General features: G+C 46.3%; 1 protein-coding gene across 2 annotated transcripts in view; it reads right to left on the minus strand.

Moving 5' to 3' along the window:
• THBS2 (thrombospondin 2) overlaps positions 1-5,865 on the minus strand; it is a 59,915-nt gene extending 54,050 nt beyond the window's left edge. Inside the window, exons 1-2 of one of the 2 annotated variants that reach the window (XM_049905767.1) lie at positions 5,488-5,864; positions 1,716-1,775 (exon numbers count right to left, since the gene is read on the minus strand). In XM_049905767.1, the coding sequence (XP_049761724.1) occupies positions 1,716-1,775; positions 5,488-5,545 (118 nt within the window). In that variant the 5' untranslated portion in view covers positions 5,546-5,864. Of the gene's footprint in view, positions 1-1,715; positions 1,776-5,487 lie in introns of both variants that reach the window. The other variant, XM_049905775.1, reaches the window with a different exon arrangement.
• Positions 5,866-19,991: the final 14,126 nt, after the last annotated feature.

The raw sequence follows: 19,991 nt of genomic DNA on the forward strand, positions 1-19,991 counted from the left end.
AATAGCTGCTGGCCCATCCATGGTTGCCATCCATGATGACTTGAGGGGCTTGTGCCCAAATGTCAGTCAACAACCTCACCAAGCACACAGTCTAGATTGGCCGGCATTTTCCATAGCAAGACTTTCTCAATGAAGGAAGCAATGATTGATTTACACTGTGGCACAAGTCCTGTCTCCTGTCACAGACCAGGAGTTTGAGCCACGCTGACCTCTCCCCTTCTTGCTGTTTATCCAGAACTAAACCTAATGACAACCTTCCTCCCTACCCTTTGATTGCCCAGAAAAAGAAAAGAACGTCCCAGAAAAGAAACGCATATTTGTCTTTGAGACTGACGAATTTTCAGAAAGGAATGAAATTACATGTTGCTTTCTTATGCAGACCATCTGAGGTAAACGATTATATTGACCTCTCTTTATTTTGTGAAGATAGATTATCCCATTCGTGGTGCATGCTACAGGTGAGAATCTGAGGCAATCATTGGGCTCAGGTCATTCTCAGTGGAGAGGCACATTTTACCCTTGTGGTGGTTAATTTTATGTGTCTTTAGGTTAAGATTCCCAGTGGTTTGACCAAATGCTAGTTTGGTTGCTGTTTCATAATGTAATGTGACATTATGATCACCTTCCACAGTGTAATGTGATACAATCAATGGATCCATTGAAAAAGAATTTCCTTTGGGTGTGTCCTGCCTTCAGGCAATAAATAGGCATTTAGGGAAATTCTCTCAACTTTGTACTCTTTCCATCACTTTACTTACAGATTCTGGGATGCAAGCCTACAGAAGTCTTCAGCCTTCTGCCTGACTTCCACAACAGTATGAGCCAGTCCCTTGAAATAAATCTCAGTCTCTCTCTCTGTCTCTCTCTCTCTTTCTCAGAACCCTGAGTAGGACAATCCTCAATAAATGAACGATTTTAAGTTGCCATTTAAGCTACTGGCAAGAAAAGTTATCAGATCTCACCAAAATCAAAGCACTTTAAATAATTCAAAATAATTTACTCAACAAGAGGTTTCAACAAAGCTTAAAGTTTCATCTAACACTTGACAAGTTAAAACATTAAATACACAGTGTTGGTGATAGAAGTATGAATTTTGCAACTTTCTGATAGGCTATTTGGAAATATGCCAAAAATCTTCAACGTAATTAAAACCTTTGGCTCAACAATTCTACTTTAGGAACATATCCTAAGGATATAATCATAAATGCCTAATGATTTATTCACAATAATATTTATTGTGGCATAATTTAGACTAGTGAAAATAAAAGCAACAATATAATAGGAATTGGTCTAAAAATATTGGGGTTTCTCCCTTTGATGGAATACTATACAGTCATTAGAATAATGTATAAGAAAATAAACGCATGGGAAAATATTTATGATATACTTTAAGTTAGAAGACAGTGGGAAGAAAATAAGTTATAAAACACTGAATATTTCCAGTGTTGTAAATATAAGATAAAGAGGGGAAAAAAAAGTTAAAACATGCAAAGAAAAATATTGTACCTCTAGGTAAAAGGGTATTTTTCTCTAATACCCAAATTTTCCAAAGTCAATCATTTCAAATTATATGTACTCAAAAAGGAAATACATTATATTTAAAAAGAAACTAGGAAGGTCCTAGCAGGTTGGGTTTATTTTCTTTAAGTCTTTCATTTTTCAGTCAAGCTGCTTGCAACAAGGCCAGCCAATGAGAAGGTTGCTGGAACACTCACCATGCAAGGTGGAAGACACCCACAGAGCCAGCAGGGCCAGCCTCCAGAGCATCCTGCCTCCTAGGAGCAAATCAAACCCTCGTTAGTCCTGAGTACACAGCCACAATGCTTAGCACAGACTGCCGTTGAGTCAGCCTCCGACTCACGACGATCCCGAGGCACAACGAAATGAAACGCTGCCCAGTCCTGCGCCACCCCCATGATTGGTAGTGGATCGGATTGCAGTGATCCATAGGATTTTCACTGGCTGATTTTCAGAAGTAGATTGCCAGGCCTTTCTTCCTAGTCCATCTTAGTCTGGAAGCTCCACTGAAACCTGTTCAGCATCACTGCAACACACAAAAGCCTCCAGTGACAGACGGGTGGTGGCTGCACATGACTTGCATTGGCCAGGAATTGAAACTGGGGTCCCCCATATGGAAGGCGAGAATCCTACCACTGAACTACCAACGCTCCATATTTAAAAATAGTTACATTTAAAACCCAGAAGTAAATGCATTTGTGGGAAGCTGAAATGTAGATAAGAAATGTGCTTTTGAAATGAGATTCTTCTAGCTATGGGTATTACTCGTTGGTCTAGTACTTACTGATAAGCACTATGCTAGTTGCATTCCAAATATCTGCATTATTTAATTCTTATAATGACATAGGAGGTAAACACCATTAACCCCATTTTACAGATGAGCAAGTAAAGGAAATGCAAAGCTAAGTGCTGCCAATAAGTAGTGTACCCAGGAAGTTTAACCCAGGAATCTGAATTAAAAAAAAAAAAAAAATCCATCCTGGTGAAAAATAATCCATGAATGTATTTTGGGTAAATATCCAAGGAAAAAAGTTATGTATAAGCTAAGTAAATAAACTAAATATTGACTGCATTTGAAAGAAAGAAGTAAACATAATTTGGTATGTCATACTTAGAAAAACACAACGTCCTACTTAGCTATGATTTACCCTGCTTTTCTGTTTTCCTCCAGGCCTGTTTTTCCATTCTTGGGGCTTTTAGCTGGCGTGGTCCGACAGCACTGCACCAGGAGTCAGGAGCCTGGGCAGGAGCCAGGCTGCAGTGTTAACCCTGTAGGACTCGGGGAAGAGGTGGGCCTCTGTCCTCTCATCAGCCACATGGATGTGGAGACATGACTCCTAGGTCCTTCTGGAACCACGTGTGCACCGCATTCTAACTCAAAGCTAAAGCGTCAATCTCATTCCCCCCACGTGTAGAATATTACAGCTCATCGTCTTCTTGGTGTTAAAGAAAATACAGAAGGCTCCCTCTCGAGAAATATTTGGTAAATTGGAAATGTCACCTCTAGGGAATGGAGAAATATTCCGCAAAGGAAGGACCGCGTCCTGCAGGACCCCCCAGACCCCTCCCAGATCGAGAGCTGTGTTTCACACAATGCAGGACACAAACAAAACCATAAAGTGGCCCTGCGCTGAACTTGAACCATTCCCTGGCAGGTGGCAGGGAGCACAGTGCCTACGTCCCAGGCTGCCCAGATCAAAGCTTAGCCTGTCAGCTGTGTAACCTAGGGCAAGTTACTTAAGCCACCTGTGCCTCAGTTCCCTCGCCTGTAGAATGAAAATAAACCAAAACAAATATATATATCCATCGCCATCAAGTTGACTCCGAATCATAGTGACCCTATAGTATAGAGTACAGCTGCCCCATAGGTTTTCCAAGGCTGTAATCTTTACAGAAGCAGATAGCCATATCTTTCTTCCATGGAGGGGCTAGTGAGTTTGAACTGCTGACCTTTCAGTTAGCTTAGCCACTGCACCACCAGGGCTCCTTAGAATGAAAAAACTCATTAAAAATGTCTGCCTCATAGGGCTGCCTGTTATGAGAAATAAATGAAGCAAATCAATATTTGTAAAATGCTTAGGATATCATACAGTACAGCAAGCAATTATGGCGTTGGCAGAGAGTACAGAGCATATCACGGACTGCCAGAAGAACGAACAAGTCTGCCTTGGAAAGAATACAGCCCGAATGCTCCTTAGAAATGAGGGTGTTAAGACTTTGTCTCATATACTTTGGACATGTTATCAGGAGGGATCAGTTCCCGGAGAAGGACAACACGCTTGGTAAACCAGAGGGTCAGCAAAAAATAAGAAGACCCTCCACGAGATGGATTGACACAGTGGCTGCAACAATGGGCTCAAACATAGCAGTGACTGTGCAGGGCCGGGCAGCATTTCATTCTGTTGTACGTAGGGTTGCTATGTGTCAGAGCCTAACAACGATAGCAAGCATGCAAATATTTGTGGGAAAAAACATATACCTACATGTCTTCAATGCTTTCTACTACTACTTTTTGGTATAGTAGCAGTAATAATAATAGTAATGTTAACAGGGCCTCTTTATACGTTTTGTAAGATGATTAAATGAAATGGGTAAACACCTGTGCTTAGAACAGCACTTGGTGCACAGAAGCACCACATACCAAACCAAACCCAGTGCTGTCGAGTCGATTCCGACTCATAGTGACACTATAGTGGTTTTAAATGAATAGTTGGTAGACAGGGCACAACATCTGGATGGCTTCTGCTGCGTCCTTTGACCGTCTGGCAGATGTAGGCTGTCTGGGATCTCCTCACTGGCTCCAGTCTACCCCTTATGAAAATCACATTCCCCAGAGACAGCCATGAGATTGCTGGCTCTGGTAAAGTGACATCCATCCAAAAAGTGAATTTGAAAATTCTGGGTACTCAGACTCCTGAGTTGAGGCTTAAACAAAGTAACCTGAATTCAGTTCTTCCCACAGTCTAATCCTCCATGTGTCTCTGACTCGGGGTGGATTCCTTAAAAAGTAAAAATACTGCAAAATGTCAAAAGTCTGTTATTTGTCGGTGAGTCATAGTCCTCCTGTCTTATCTCACGGGATTGTTACAACAGCAACAAAGAACGATCACAAAACACAGGCGTAGCAGTTACAGCTTTGCTGCGTGCTATGTCAGACACCCTGAGATCAAGCCATCCCCAGGACCGTGCCTAAGTTTTCACTTCCCCACATTGACATGTGTGCTTATGGGTGTATATTTCCAAAGGAAAAGAAAGCCGAAGCTTTCCTTCAACAGAACTTGACCAGAAATTATAAAGATCTTTCAAATTATTTTTATATCAATAACCAAAGCAAAAAATATTTTTAGGGGGAAGATACGTATTTACATCCATCAAGAGTTCTGCAAACTTCACTTGTTGGCAAATAAACCCAACTTTTCTTCATCATCAGGACCAGTTACCTTTTAATATGCAAATTACCCCCAAAATGTTTTAAAACAACTGTATTCCAGGAGAGTAAGAGTACTTTTCATAGACTGACTTCTACTATTAATGATTCTTAGAATTGGAGTCACTGTAATCTCTCTGATTTCTTTTCACATTCCCTGGGACACTGGTCCTAATTTCTTTCTCAGAGTCCCCTCAATAACAAACTCTAACGTGGAGTCCCTTATTCTGCAGTTGACAGGCACAGAGTATGGAAATACCAGGATTCACTCGGTATGGAGCAAGTGCCAAGGGAGGCGACAGCACGTGAATAAAAAGCTTACCAGGAGCTTACTTGCATCGACTCTTTGATTAAGTAGTAAAAACACACTGCAAAGAGACTGTTGCTAACAAGGGGTTCATAGATACACCACCCACCCTAAATTACAACTCCACGTTACACGTTTTCCTTCTCTCTCCTAGAAATTAGGAGAAACATTTTTGAAAATTATCATACAATGACATGATTTGGTAAATTAAAAAAAAAAAAGAAAAAAACCTCACCTGGTATTTTGATGACTGATTGATGTCCCAAAGCAAGCCCAGAAAGAGTGAGGGCCATGGAGTGGGAAGGCTCAGAGCGGTCCCTCGGTGCACATGGCCTGGGTCCTGTACTGCAGGCGGCTTCCCCCTTATATGCGCCTCTTGTCAGCCAGACACAGGGGACGCCGCTCGATTTATCCCTCGGAGGGCTGACATCATCCCCATCCTGATCCCGGCATTTGCTCTGGTACCTGGAGCAGAAGGCCAAGTCCAGCCCTCTGCTAGACTTCCCTCCCTCTCAGCCCGTGGTGCCAGAGGGGCGGGTGAGATGCAGAGGGACAGCCGCACTCAGTCTCCCCGTCCTTCTCAGGAAATAAAAGACTGTAAATAAAACTTGCAGGCTTGTCTGTAACTCCCCTTGTGCTGAGGAGAAAGAATGCAAGCGCTATGCTCTAAGTCTGCTTCACACCGCCAGACGTAAGCACGGCGATGCTAAGCGCGGTAAGTAGAGATCAGAAGGGCACAGCGGTACAAGCATTCTTCAATCATTAGTCTGGGTATTGACAAAGTTGTACACTGAATGGATTCATTTTATCATGTGCCAAAAAGAGGCAGTTCATTGAAAAGGAGTCTGCTCACTTTCTTTCAGAATGTTAGAGGGCTGCGAAGTAGTCTTGTAGCTTTGGGGAATTTATTTTACTCGAAAGCCTGCTTCATCCGCTGGGCACAGATCCCACACACTGACTGGCCCTGCAGACACCTCGGTGCCTGGCTGACCCCGTGTAGGGAGTATTCTCACAGTGACAGGAAGCAGCCCATCATCAGCTCATCCTCTTCATCAAAGGGACAGTGGGCTGTGAGGCTTTGCACGGTAAAGGCAAGAAGCAAAAATCGTGCAGCATTCGATCTCCACGCTCCCTGCTCCCCCAGCTCTCAAACACTGAGTCCCTCCCAGGTGGTGGGCAGGGGGAGGGTGGTCAGATAGACACAGCATCACCTGGGTGAGCACAGGCTTCCGTTCTGGGCTGGCAGCACCCAGGGTGCTGGGTTCTGTCTGGGGCTGCTGTGTCTAGGGCAAGACAAAGAGCAAGTCTCAACCAGAGACAGTTGGAAACAGCGTGCGTAGAGGGCGCCCCCAGACCCAGGTCCTCGGCAGGGGACAGAGAGAGGGACAGAGAGGCAGAGAAAAGGTGACAGAGAGATTGCAGCTGTGAAGGACGGTGTGGCTGTTTCCTCTCTTGCATTTCCAGAACACTTCTGTTTTATGGCCATGGTCCATCTCCCACCCAATGGACAATATGGACATCTGACACACACAGGAAACGGGGCCAGTCTCAAAGAATGTTTAAGATAAGAAGTTAATATCTTCTGATGGTTAGCAAGTTGGTGGCAAAGCCATCATTTGAATTAAAAAGTCAGCATTCTAATTGATATAACCAAATTGATAGGTTATCTCAAATTCCAGAGAAAAACACATAACCCAGGTTTCCTCAAAGAATTCCACAAGGACAATTGTCAGTTCATCAGTTCATCTTTGCTCACAGGCTGGTCATCCCTGTGGCCAGAAAGCAAAGATTCTGAGCTCGGCCATTCTAGTTAAAGCTGTCAGGCATTAATTCAGCATTTACCGAGCAGGACTGTTGGAGAAAAGCCTTCAGGAATGTGCGGGAGGAGAAGGCAAGATGCTGCCTTCATAGCTGATCAGAGAAGCAGGCTGTGAACATGCAGGTGCCTAAGTAAAGAGGCTGTGCCCAGCAGGGTAGACCAGCACTCTGGGCCCTGGGAAGGAGCAGTGCTTCCCAGGGGAGAGCTGCCCCCCACCCCTCAGGGGGCTTCTCAGAAGGGCAGAATTGAGCCAACAGGAGTGGAACAGGTGAGGGGAGAGCACTGCAGGTGGAGGGACCACACAAAGATACCGAGCGGGAACTAACGGCCTATGAGAGAAAGCCTGAGCAGCTCTACAGAGTGGACGCTGACCAAGAGCCAGGAAGGGTCCACCTCATGTGTGTGGAGCATACCTGTGGGTGACAGAATGATGAGAGATGTTGGTGCCATGACGGACGTGGCACTTCATGGCCACGCTAAGTGCAGATGGATTGGAGGGCAGAGGGGAGAGGTAAAGTCCTGGTCAACTTCCCTGGGGAGCCTCAGAGCAGGGCATGGGGACATGGTGACCAGCCAGGGCACAGAGGCCCTAGAGGGATGAAGACACAGGCTGGAGGGAAGCACAGGCATGGGGAAAGCATGTGTTAGATGAGAGATCTACCTTCACACTGGAAACTCCTGTAGGAGGTACCACTTCTGCACTGCAGGCCCCGTAGCATGGAGGGCAGACAGAGGAAGGTCAGAGTCATGACGACGACAGGACAGGAGACAGACGGGGAGCTGCGGTTTCAGCCCTGGCCTGTCGCTGTGTCCACCAGCTCTGGGAGGCACACAAGGGCACAGTGAGCAGATGGATGGTTGGGCGAAGCCAGGAGGCCAGTGGATGCCTCAGATGACAGACAGAAAGCTCTGGATAGGCTAGAAACTGGCCTAGCCTGATCGCTGTTGGGACAGGGCTCAGCTAGCTCCTGCCAGGCACCAGAACAGCCAGACCAAACCACCCAACATGGGGGCGATTGAGAAGTACAGATGACACGGACGGGATGGGTGCCTGAGCAGAGCGCAGCTCAGGGACTTCTCCAGGAAACCTGGCTCCTGAGGCCCAGCCTAGGTAGAAGGGACAGGAGCACCGAGGCTGGGGGCCAGGGGGCTGGCAGTGGGCAGGGCCACATGGGTGGGTGTGAGCATTCTGGGAGAGCTCCCTCAGGTCTGCAGGCCAGAGAAGGGAGACAGCAGGCCACAGAGGCCAAGGTCTGGAAGTGAATTAGCAGCTCCAGGGAAACAGGCCTGGGAGCCAGCTTCAACCAGCCAGAATCCTGTGCTGGCCCATGCACTCAGGGGCAGTCTGGGCTGAAGGTGCACCTGGGGGTCAGACAGGCAGACCCTGGGCTGCAGGCCGGCAAGAATCACCAGCCCCAAGCACACAACAGGACAGGGATGACTGCAGGACAGGAGCGTTGCCCTCATGTAGAGCTCCCCTGGCGCCTGCAGGTCCGACTACCGCAGGAGGGTGCTCAGAGCGGCACGGGGGTGCAAGGGGGTGGGGTAGGGAGGGGCACAGGGGCGCGGAGGGGCACGGGGTGCAAGGAGGGGCGTGACGGTGCGGGGGGTCGCGGAAGGGGCGCTGAGGTGGGCAGAAGGGTACGGAGGTGGGCGCAGGGGCGCGGAGGAGCACGGAAACGATCTGGATGCATTGCGTTGGCGGAGGAGTGCGGAGGGGTGCAGAAAGGGGCGGAGGGGGGCGGAGGGGCGCTGAGGGGGGCAGAGAGGATTCAGGTACAGGGAGAAGACGGAGGGGCGCGGAGGTGGCAGAGGGACGCAGTGGTGGGGGCGCACAGAGCCCGCGTGGGAGGGAAGCCCCTCGCGTGAGCAGGGCCCATGGGCTGCAGGGCGGAGTCAGGACTTCACCTGGAGTGATGAGGCCGTTCAGCTGACACTTAAGACTGTTCCAGGGCTGGCACGAAGTTGACGTCTGACAGGAACGTTTGGAGACCAGGTGAAATTTCTGACACATCCACGTGGGGGTCCAGGCTGTCGGAAGCGGGTAGGACTGAGAGGTGGGGAGGGGCAGGGGCATCTTGGAGCCAAAGAACTTTAACCTGGATGGGGTTGGCTGGGACGGGGCTGTACCAGTCCCAGAGCCTGGGCTTGTGGAGGGCGGCTCTCTTCTCCGGAGAAGATGAAGAATCTGTCCGTGAAGACTCGCTAACCGTCCCTCGCCTTTGCAGGCTCACCTTCAGGCCCCCCGGCCTCATTCATAGTCCCCATCTCCGACAGGGTAATGGCACCTGTGCTGAACCACGGCGGGGGAAGAAGCTCTCTGCCCCACCGCAGCTCCAGGGTAGAGGAGTTGATGTGCACACAGATGTGAGGCTCTGGACGACACCCGAGCTCTCACCTGGACATAGGTCGTCAGCAAGGCCAGGGGCCTAGGCGATTGCACACCAACAGTGCCAGCAATGAGAGGGGAAGGGAGAAGAAAGGAAAAGAAGAGTCAGCCTAGGGAGCTAGTTTCTGGAACCAGGACCCGAGGTCCAAAGCTGGCCAGCCTCACAATCACACTCAGCTGCTGGCCCCGGAGGTTGGAGATTGGGGTTCTTGCCGGGGGGAGGACAGAGAGGATCCAGACAGCTTCTCTTAGCAGGACAAAAGAAGAAGCTTTACTGAGGCCCAAACATCGGCTGCCCTTGAACTCCAAATGGTCAGGCCACAGGAACGGCTCCTCCCCACGGCTGACACCATCTCTGCTGTATTCCTGGAGGAGCGTCCACCGCGGTCACCTCACTGTGCTCAGTTTCAGGCAGTGAGTCTTAGGAGCTGTGGTTACTGCCCTCTAGTCGCCTGGACTCGTGGTAAGCCCATGCACAAGGAAACAAAATGCTGCCCCTTCCTGCGCCATCCCGGTGATCAGTTGTGGATGGAGCCATTGTGGTCCATAGGGTTTCTATTGGCTGATTTTTGGAAGTAGATTCCTGGTCCTTTCTTCCTTGTCTCTCTTAGTCTGGAAGTTCCACTGAAACCTGTTCACCATCAATAGTAGCACGCCAGCCTCCACTGACAGAGGGGTGATTGCTGTGTGTGAGGTGCATTGGCTGAGAATCGAACTCTGGTCTCCCACATGGAAGGTGAGGGCTCTACACTGAACCACTGCTGCCTCCTGGGTGTAAGAGGGCTGTGTGATTTGGTCCAGTTGCAGGTGGGCAGGAGGGAGGGAGGACCAGAGTGGATGTGAAGGACTCGGATGGGAGGCCCATGCCCTGAACACGATGACTTGAAGAACTGTCGCAAAAAGAATCTCCTGTGGCTCCAGAGGCAAATTAGAATTTATGCATAAAGGGAACAGGGAAGAGATGTCTGTCTGCTCAGTCCTCAGAGCTGCCGGGCGACAGAGAGCTTCTTGCCCCTGACACGTTCAGGTCCCCTGAGCTCTGACATGTTCAGGTCCCATGAGGCCAGTGGGAGATGCAGAGCTCAAGTATGAGGTTGGGTGGGACTGAACTTGAGCTCGTAAAGGCACAAGCATTCAGTCTGACCCATGCTGTGGTCTTAGTCCCTGCAACACAGCCTGCTGTGCACTAGGTGTGGTAGCTGCGCAGCAAGTATCCTTTGAATAGAAGAATGGACAAATGGACACACAAATGCATGAATAAGTGGACTCCCGTTCCTTCCATGCAAACACTCAGAGTCTACAAGGCTTGTATCAAAGGCAGAAGGAATTCTCCACCCGGGGAACTCTGGTGCCTGGACTACAGCCACTGTCTTCCGGAGCCCCGGGCATGGGAGGCAAGAGGGGCTACAGGGAGGGGACAGGGGCACTGATGACCACCCACCTCCTGCACCAATGGCTGTGGTGGTGGTGGTGGGAATCCCACAGGAAGCCCTGTGGCCAGGCCTCTCCGTTCTCTGTGTCACAGGGTGTGGTCCCCATGACAAACGAATGTGCCCGATCCTGAGAGGCAAGAGCAGACGTGAGCGGCCACCTGGGACTGCACAGCTGCCAGCATCTGGCTTCCTTACTCCCTGGGCTCTGCCAGCCACAACCAGCCAGTAAGCCAGATGCTCTGCTCCCTCCAAGGCCAAGGGCACAGGTTACAGGCAACAGCGGCAGAGACGCACCAAGGCCTGCGAGGTCTTTGTGAGTCTCCCGGGGCTGGGAGCAGTGTGGGAAAACTCCTGAAAAGAGCTTGTGGGGAAAAAAGCCAAGTGGTTAGGTAAGGGTTGTGTCTGATCTCCTTGAGGCTGGGCACTCAGGGGGAGGGCGGGACAGGAGCAGCCCACTGGGCCTAAGACAAACAGATGGAGGGGAGGGAGTCCCCCTTCCCTGGGGGGGCTGTGGCATGCTGTGGCTGAGCCTGGCAGGGACCAGGAAGCCAGGTCTATGTCCCCAGAGGCTGTGACACTGAGGGACCCTCTCACCTTTAGTTCTCTCTCGTAGGACATGGGATAATAACAAACCTGCCCAAAGGGTGGTAGGAATAAAAGGCCCCCCATGCATGCACCTGAAGACGGTAAAGCACCGATGCCATCTCAGAGACTGACAGAAATGCATTCAGGTCACCCCAACCCACAGAGGCCCCAGGGTCTGCTGGAGCCAGGGCCTGGCCAGCCTGCACTGAAGTGATGCACTCACAGTCTGTCCCTTTGCTGCTCCGTCATTTCAGAAAGCTCACAGTAGTGCAAATGCTCACCACCCTCAGATCGTCCCTGGAAGGTGCTGAGGATGCAGGTGACTCAACTTTAGGGTTTCAGAGCAGGGAGTAAAGCAATAAAGACAATTATAAAGCTCCGGAGTCAGAGCACACTGCCCAGGCACACCCAGCCCTGTCTCTCGGCTCAGGCCCTTCTGTCCAGGCCAGCCTTCCCAGGTACCGATAGAAGCAGGAACGTGGCCTCTGCAGATGGATGTGCAATGCCTCGGTAGGCCCTCGAGGTGTTGAGAAAAAGCTTGACCTCACCAAGGTGTGCATCCCTCGGCTTGGCCCGGCACCTGGGGACTGGCAGGAGGGAGAAACCCCTGCCTATGGCAGATGATCCTCCTGGGATACTGGAAACGGCCCCGATGCTGGACCTTGGCCCCCGGTACACAGCGCCGGCCGAAGCCAGGGCACCGCCATCCCCAGACACAGCCAGCCATGGGGCTCAGGCCCCCCCAGCCCCCCTCTCTTCCCAAGTGTTCCCCCATTCCCAAGTGGCCTCATCCTGTCCAGGGTTTTAAAATCACCTCTCTTCCGGGTCCACCAGGGTGGTCTTTGGACTCGTAGCCTCAACTTCTATTCCAATGCACTGGTGGATGTAAACTTATCATGTCCACAAAGAAGCCTTGATCTCCTAACCTCCCTCTCCACAAACAAAAATGTGCGTCCAACCCCAATCTTTCCCAGATGAGTAAATGTCCTTGATCAGGAAGCTTCTCAAGCCAGAACCCATGAGTCACCAGCTCTCATCTCTCCTCCCCTCCTCACCCAGGCATCTGGGAGAGCTATCAGACACCCTGGTCTGTCCTCTCTTTCTGCTCCACAGTCAGACCCCTGGATCCGCTGGGTGGTGCAAATCGTTGTAAGTTCGAGTCCACCCAGAAAAAAGGCCTAGTGATCTACTTCTGGAAAATCACCCGTTGAAAACCCTGTGGAGCACGGTTCTACGCTGATTCATGTGGCATTGACTCACTGCAGCTGCCTGGTTGGCTGGGAGACTGCTGGCCATTGCCACCACTTCCCTCTCAGAATTGCTGCATGTGAGTCAGTTGTAGAAACAGTCCCTTCCAGGACCCGAAGGCTTCTGTCCTTCTTCAGCCGCAGGCTGTGCGCCCTTGGGTCATCGCTTCACCACACCTGACTTAATCCTAGTTAGACTGGGGTACCACCACCACCTCATCCTGGGCACTGTAAGCCCCACTGAGCACAGCACACTTAGAAAATGCCTGGAGCTGATAAGTACTGAGTAAGTGTGACCACTTACAACTACAGCAGCTGGACTCTTCTGCTCCTCCACACTTCTCTCTCCTACAGCCATTCCCCACAAAGTAACCCAGAGCTGATGAGGTAGACCATGGAGCCGCCACTAGAAAGCCTCAATGGCCTACCGCTATACTTAGAATAGAACCCAAATTCCCATGACCGTCTCAGATGACTTGCCTACCTTCCTGCCCCGGGGCTTATGCCGAACTTGATGCTACAATTTCTCTCCCATCTTTTCTTGAACTCGTTCCTGTCGGGCTTTACCCACACTGCTCCACCCAGCTGTCCTTGCTAAGTTTACAAATGGCCACTTCTCATTTTCCTAACTCAGTTGATTGCTCTCTCCTCAAAGCACACAGATTCCAATAACATCACTCATCTACTGTTCCTCCTACCTCTCTGACCTTTGGGTCTCATTTAAACTAGTTTCTCCTCATCTTGCTAACTTTTTTTTAATCATTGTTTTTATTGTTCTTTAAGTGAAAGTCTACAAATCAAGTATGTTTCTAATACAAAAATTTATATACACCTTGCTGTGTCCTAGTTGCTCTCCTCCCAATGAGACAGCACATTCCTACTCTCCACCATGTATTCCCATGTCCATTCAGCCAGCTTCTGTCCCCCTCTCCCTTCTCATCTCCCCTCCAGACAGGAGCTGCCCACATAGTCTTCTATGTCTACTTAAGCTAAGAAGCTCATTCCTCACCTGTATCATTTTCTTATACTCCAGTCCAACCCCTGTCTGAGGAGTTGGCTTTCGGAATGGTTCCAGTCTTGGGCTAACAGAAGGTCTGGAGACCATGACCTCCAGGGTCCTTCTAGTCTCAGTCAGACCATTAAGTCTGGTTCTGCATCCCACTGCTCTCCTGCTCTATCAGTGATTCTCTGTTTTGTTCCCTGTCAGGGCAGTTATTGGTTGTAGCCAGGCACCATCTATTTCTTCTGGTCTCAGGCTGATGTAGTCTCTGATTCATGTGGCCCTTTCTGTCTCTTGGGCTCATAATCCTTTGTGTCTTTGGTGTTCTTCATTCTTCTTTGCTCCAGGTGGGTTGAGACAAATTGATGCATCTTAAATGGCCGCTAGCGTGTAAGACCCCAGACCACTCACCAAAGTGGGATGAAGAATGCTTTCTTAATACATTTTGTTATGCCAGTTGACCTAGATATCCCCTGAAACCATGGTCCCCACACCCATGTCCCTGCTACTCTGGCCTTCGAAGGGTTCTGTTTATTCAGGAAACTGCTTTTGGTTTAGTCCTATTGTCTTAGCCTCTCCTCTATTCTGTGCTGTCTTTCCCTTCACCTAAAATAGTTCTCATCTACTATACAAATTAGTGAATACCCCTCTCCCTCCCTCCCCATCCTCATAACCATCAAAGAATATATGCTTCTATGTTTAAACTATTTCTCGAGTTCTTACAATAGTGGTCTCATACAATATTTGTCCTTTTGCAACTAATTTCACTCAGCATAATGCCTTCCAGATTCTTCCATGTTAAGAGATGTTTCACGGGTTCATCATTGTTCTTTATCATTGAGTAGTATTACATTGTGTGAATATACCATAATTTATCTATTCACCTGTTGATAGGCACCTTGGTTGCTTCCATCTTTTTGCTATTGTAAACAGTGCTGTAACGAACATGGGTGTGCATATATTTGTTCATGTAAAGGCTTATTTCTCTAGAATATACTCCAAAGAGCGGGATTGCTGGATCGTATGGTAATTCTATTTCTAGCTTTTTAAGGAAGTGCCCAGTTGATTTCCAAAGTGGTTGTACCATTATACATTCCCAACAGCGGTGTATCAGTGTTCCAGTCTCTCCACAACCTCTCCAACATTTATCATTTTGTGTTTTTTAGATTAATGCCAGCCTTTTTGTTGGAGTGAGATGGTAACTCCTTGTAGTTTTGATCTGCATTTCTCTGATGGCTAATGATTGTGAGCATTTCATCATGTATCTGTTAGTCCCCTGAATGTCTTCTTTGGTGAAGTGTCAGCTCATATCCTTTACCCATTTTTTAATTGGGTTATTTGTCTTTTTGTTATTGAGGTTTTGCAGTATCATGTAGATTTTGGAGATCAGATGCTGATCGGAAATGTCATAGCTTAAGACTTTTTCCCAGTCTGAAGGTGATCTTTTCACTCTTTTGATAAGTTTTTGGATGAGCATAGGCATTTGATTTTTAGGAGCCCCCAGATATCTAGTTTCTCTTCTAGTGTTTGTGCATTGCTAGTAATGTTTTGTACACTGTTAATGACACATATTAGGGCTCCTAGCGTTTTCCCTATTTTTTTTTTTTTTTTTTTACCCTCATCATTTTAGATTTTATATTCAGGTCTTTGCTTCATTTTGAGTTAGTTTTGGTGCATGGTGGGAGGTATGGGTCTCGTTTCATACTTTTTGCAGATGGATATCAAGTTATACCGTCACCATTTGTTAAAGAGACTATCTATTCCCCATTTAACTGACTTTGGGCCTTTGTCAAATATCAGCTGCTCATATGTGGATGGGCTTACGTTTGCATTCTCAGTTCTGTTCCATTGATCTATGTATCTGTTGTTGTAGCAGTAAAGGCTGTTTTGACTACTGTGGCAGTATAATAGGTTCTAAAATCAGGTAGAGTGAGGCCTCCCACTTCATTGCTATTTTTCAGTAATGCTTTAATTATCCAGGGCTTCTTTCCCTTCCATATGAAGTTTATCCATCTCATTAAAAAATGCCATTGGGATTTGGATTGGAATTTCCTTGTATCCACAGATCACTTTCAGTAGAATAGACATTTTTACAATGTTTAGTCTTCCTATCCATGAGTAAGGTATGTTTCTCCACTTATGTAGGTCTCTTGGTTTCTTGCAGTAATGTCTTGTAGTTTTCTTTGTTTAGGACTTTTACGTCTCTGGTTAGATTTATTCCTAACTATTTTATCTTCTTGGGGGCCACTGTAAATGGTATTGATTTGGTGATTTCCTCTTTTAAGTTCTCTTTGTTAGTGTAGAGGAATCCAACTGATTTTTATATGTTTATCTTGGATCCTGGTACCCTGCTGAACTCTTCTATTATTTTCAGTAGTTTTCTTGAGGATTCTTTAGAGTTTTCTGTGTGTAAGATCAAGTCATCTGCAAATACAGATACTTTTACTTCTTCTTTGCCAATCTGGATGCCCCTTATTTCTTTATCTAGCCTAATTGCTCTGGCTAGGACATCCAGCGCTATGATGAATAAGAGTGGTGATAAGGGGCATCCTTGTCTGGTTCTCGTTCTCAAGGGGAAGCTTTCAGACTCTCTCCATTTAGGATGATGTTGGCTGTTGGCCTTGTATAAAGCCCTTTATTATGTTGAATTTCCCTTCTATTGCTATTTTGCTGAGAGTTTTTATCAGGAATGGGTGTTGGACTTTGTCAAATGCCTTTTCTGCATCAATTGATAAGATCATGTGGTTTTTGTCTTTTGTTTTATTTATATGATGGATTACATTAATTGTTTTTCTGATGTTGAACCATCTCTGCACTGTTGTTGTTGTTGTTGTTGTTGTTGTTGTTGTTAGGTGCCATCGAGTCGATTCCGACTCATAGCGACCCTATGCACAACAGAACGAAACACTGCCTGGTCCTGAGCCATCCTTACAATTGTTGCTATGCTTGAGCTCATTGTTGCAGCCACTGTGTCAATCCACCTCGTTGAGGGTCTTCCTCTTTTCCGCTGACCCTGTACTCTGCCAAGCATAATGTCCTTCTCCAGGGACTGATCCCTCCAGAAAACCTGTCCAAAGTATGTAAGATGCAGTCTCGCCATCCTAACCTCTAAGGAGCATTCTGGCTGTACTTCTTTTAAGATAAATTGTTCGTTCTTTTGGCAGTCCGTTATATATTCAATATTCTTTGCCAACACCACAACTCACAGGCATCAATTCTTCTTTCATCTTCCTTATTCATTGTCCAGCGTTCACATGCATATGATGTGATTGCAAATACCATGGCTTATGTTAGGCTCACCTTAGTCTTCAAGGTAACATCTTTGCTCTTCAACAGTTTGAAGAGATCGTTTGAGGCAGATTTACCCAATGCAATTCATCTTTTGATTTCTTGACTGCTGCTTCCATGGCTGTTGTTTGTGGATCCAAATAAAATGAAATCCTTGAGAACTTCAATCTTTTCTCCATATATCATGATGTTGCTCATTTGTCCAGTTGTGAGGATTTTTGTTTTCTTTATGTTGAAGTGCAATCCATACTGAAGGCTGTGGTCTTTGATCCTCATTAGTAAGTGCTTCAAGTCCTCTTCACTTTCAGCAGGCAAGGTTGTGTCCTCTGCATAACCCAGGTTGTTAATGAATCTTCCTCCAATCCTGATGCCCCATTCTTCTTCATATAGTCCAGTTTCTCATATTATTTGCTCAGCATACACATTGAATAGGTATGGTGAAAGAATACAACCCTGATGCACACCTTTCCTGACTGTAAACCAGTCAGTATCCCCTTGTTCTGTCTGAGCAACTGCCTCTTGATCTATGTAAATGTTCTTCATGAGCACAATTAGGTGTTCTGGAATTTCCATTCGTCACAATGCTATCCATAGTTTGTTATGATCCACACAGTCGAATGCCTTTGCATAGTCAATAAAACACAGGTAAACATCCTTCTGGCATTCTCTGCTTTCAGCCAGGATCCATCTGACATCAGCAATGATATTCCTGGTTCCACGTCCTCTTCTGAAACCAGCCTGAATTTCTAGCAGTTTCCTATCGATATATGTTGCAGTAGTTTTTGAAAAATCTTCAGCAAAATTTTGCTTGAAAGTGATATTAATGATATTGTTCTATAATTTCCACATTCGGTTGGATCACCTTTCTTGGGAATAGGCATAAATATGAATCTCTTCCAGTCATTTGGCCAGAAAGCTGTCTTCCATATTTCTGGGCACAGACGAGTGAGCACCTCCAGTGTTGCATCTGTTTGTTGAAACATCTCAGTTGATATTCCATCAATTCCTGGAGCCTTGTTTTTCACCAATGCCTTCAGAGCAGCTTGGACTTCTTCCTTCAGTACCATCGGTTCCTGATCATATGCCACCTCTTGAAATGATTGGACATCGATTAATTCTTTTTGGTATAATGACTCTGTGTATTCCTTCCATCTTCTTTTAATGCTTCTGCGTCATTTAATATTTTCCCCATGGAATCCTTCACTATTGCAACTCGAGGCTTGAATTTTTCTTCAGTTCTTTTAGCTTGAGAAATGCCGAGTGCGTTCTTCCCTTTTGGTTTTCCATTTCCAGCTCTTTGCACATGTCATTATAATACTTTACTTTGTCTTCTCAAGACGCACTTTGAAATCTTCCATTCAGTTCTTTTGCTTCATCAATTGTTCCTTTTGCTTTAGCTGCTCAACGCTCAAGAGCAAGTTTCAGAGTCTCCTCTGATATCCATCTTGGTCTCTTCTTTCTTTCCTGTCTTTGCAGTGACTTCTTGCTTTCTTCATGCATGATGTCCTTGTTGTCATTCCACACTTGTCAGGTGTTCAGTCACTAGTGTTCAATGCATCAAATCTATTCTTCAGATGGTCTCTAAATTCAGGTGGGATATACTCAAGATCATATTTTGGCTTTCATGGACTTGCTCTGATTTTCTTCAGTTTCAGCTTGAACTTGCATATGAGCAATTGATGGTCTGTTCCACAGTCAGCCCCTGGACTTGTTCTGACTGATGATATTGAGCTTTTCCATCGTCTCTTTCCACAGATGTAGTCAATTTGATTTCTGTGTGTTCCGTCTGGCGAGGTCCATATGTATAAAAAAAAAGTCACCGTTTATGTTGATGAAAGAAGGCATTTGCAATGAAGAAGTCGTTGGTTTTGGAAAATTCTATCATTCGATCTCCGGCATTGTTTCTATCACCAAGGCCATATTTTCCAACTACTGCTCCTTCTTCTTTGTTTCCAATTTTCGCATTCCAATCGCCAGTAATTATCAATTGTATGTTTGATCAATTTCAGACTGCAACAGCTGATAAAAATCTTCTATTTCTTCATCTTTGGCCCTAGCGGTTGGTGCGTAAATTTGAATAATAGTTGTATTAACTGGTCTTCCTTGTAGGGGTATGGATATTATCCTGTCAGTAACAGTGTTGTACTTTAGGATAGATCTTGAAAAGTTCTTTTTGACGATGAATGCAACACCATTTCTCTTTGAGTTGTCATTCCCAGCATAGTAGACTATATGATTTTCTGATTCAAAATGGCCAATACAGTCCTTTTCAGCTCATTTTTAATGCCTAGGATACCAATGTCTATGTGTTACATTTCATTTTTGATGATTTCCAATTTTCCTAAATTTGTACTTCAGACATTCCAGGTTCTGATTATTAATGGATGTTTGCAGCTGTTTCTTCTCACTTTTCAATGGTGTTGGAGTTTGTTTTATGTATCTTGAAGCCCAGTCATTGAGTGCATAAATATTTAATATGGTTATATCCTCCTGGTATATTATTGTCCCTTTAATCATTATACAATGTCCTTCCTTATCATTTGTGGTGCATTTAACTTTAAAGTCTCTTTTGTCAGAAATTAATTTTGCCACTCCTGCTCTTTTTGATTGTTGTTTGCTTTATCTGTGCTCTTTTTTGATTGTTGTCTGCTTTATATATTTTTTTTCCATCCTTTGAGGTTTAGTTTGTGTCTCTAAGTCTGAGGTGTGCCTCTTATAGGTAGCATATAGATGGATCATGTTTTTTTATCCATTCTGCCACTCTCTGTCTCTTTATTGGTGCATTTAGTTCATTTACATGCACTGTAATTATGGATACGCATGAGTTTAGTGCCATCATTTTGATGTCTTTTTTTGTGTGTTGTTGACAGTTTCTCTTTTCCACTTAATTTTCTGTGCTGAGTAGTTTTTTCTTTTTCTTTGTTTTTTTTAAATAATGTCTTTTCCTCATTCGTTTCTGTTGATTTTGTTTTTGCTGT

This window comes from Elephas maximus, chromosome 1 (genome assembly GCF_024166365.1).
Source record: "Elephas maximus indicus isolate mEleMax1 chromosome 1, mEleMax1 primary haplotype, whole genome shotgun sequence".
Classification (NCBI taxonomy): domain Eukaryota; kingdom Metazoa; phylum Chordata; class Mammalia; order Proboscidea; family Elephantidae; genus Elephas; species Elephas maximus.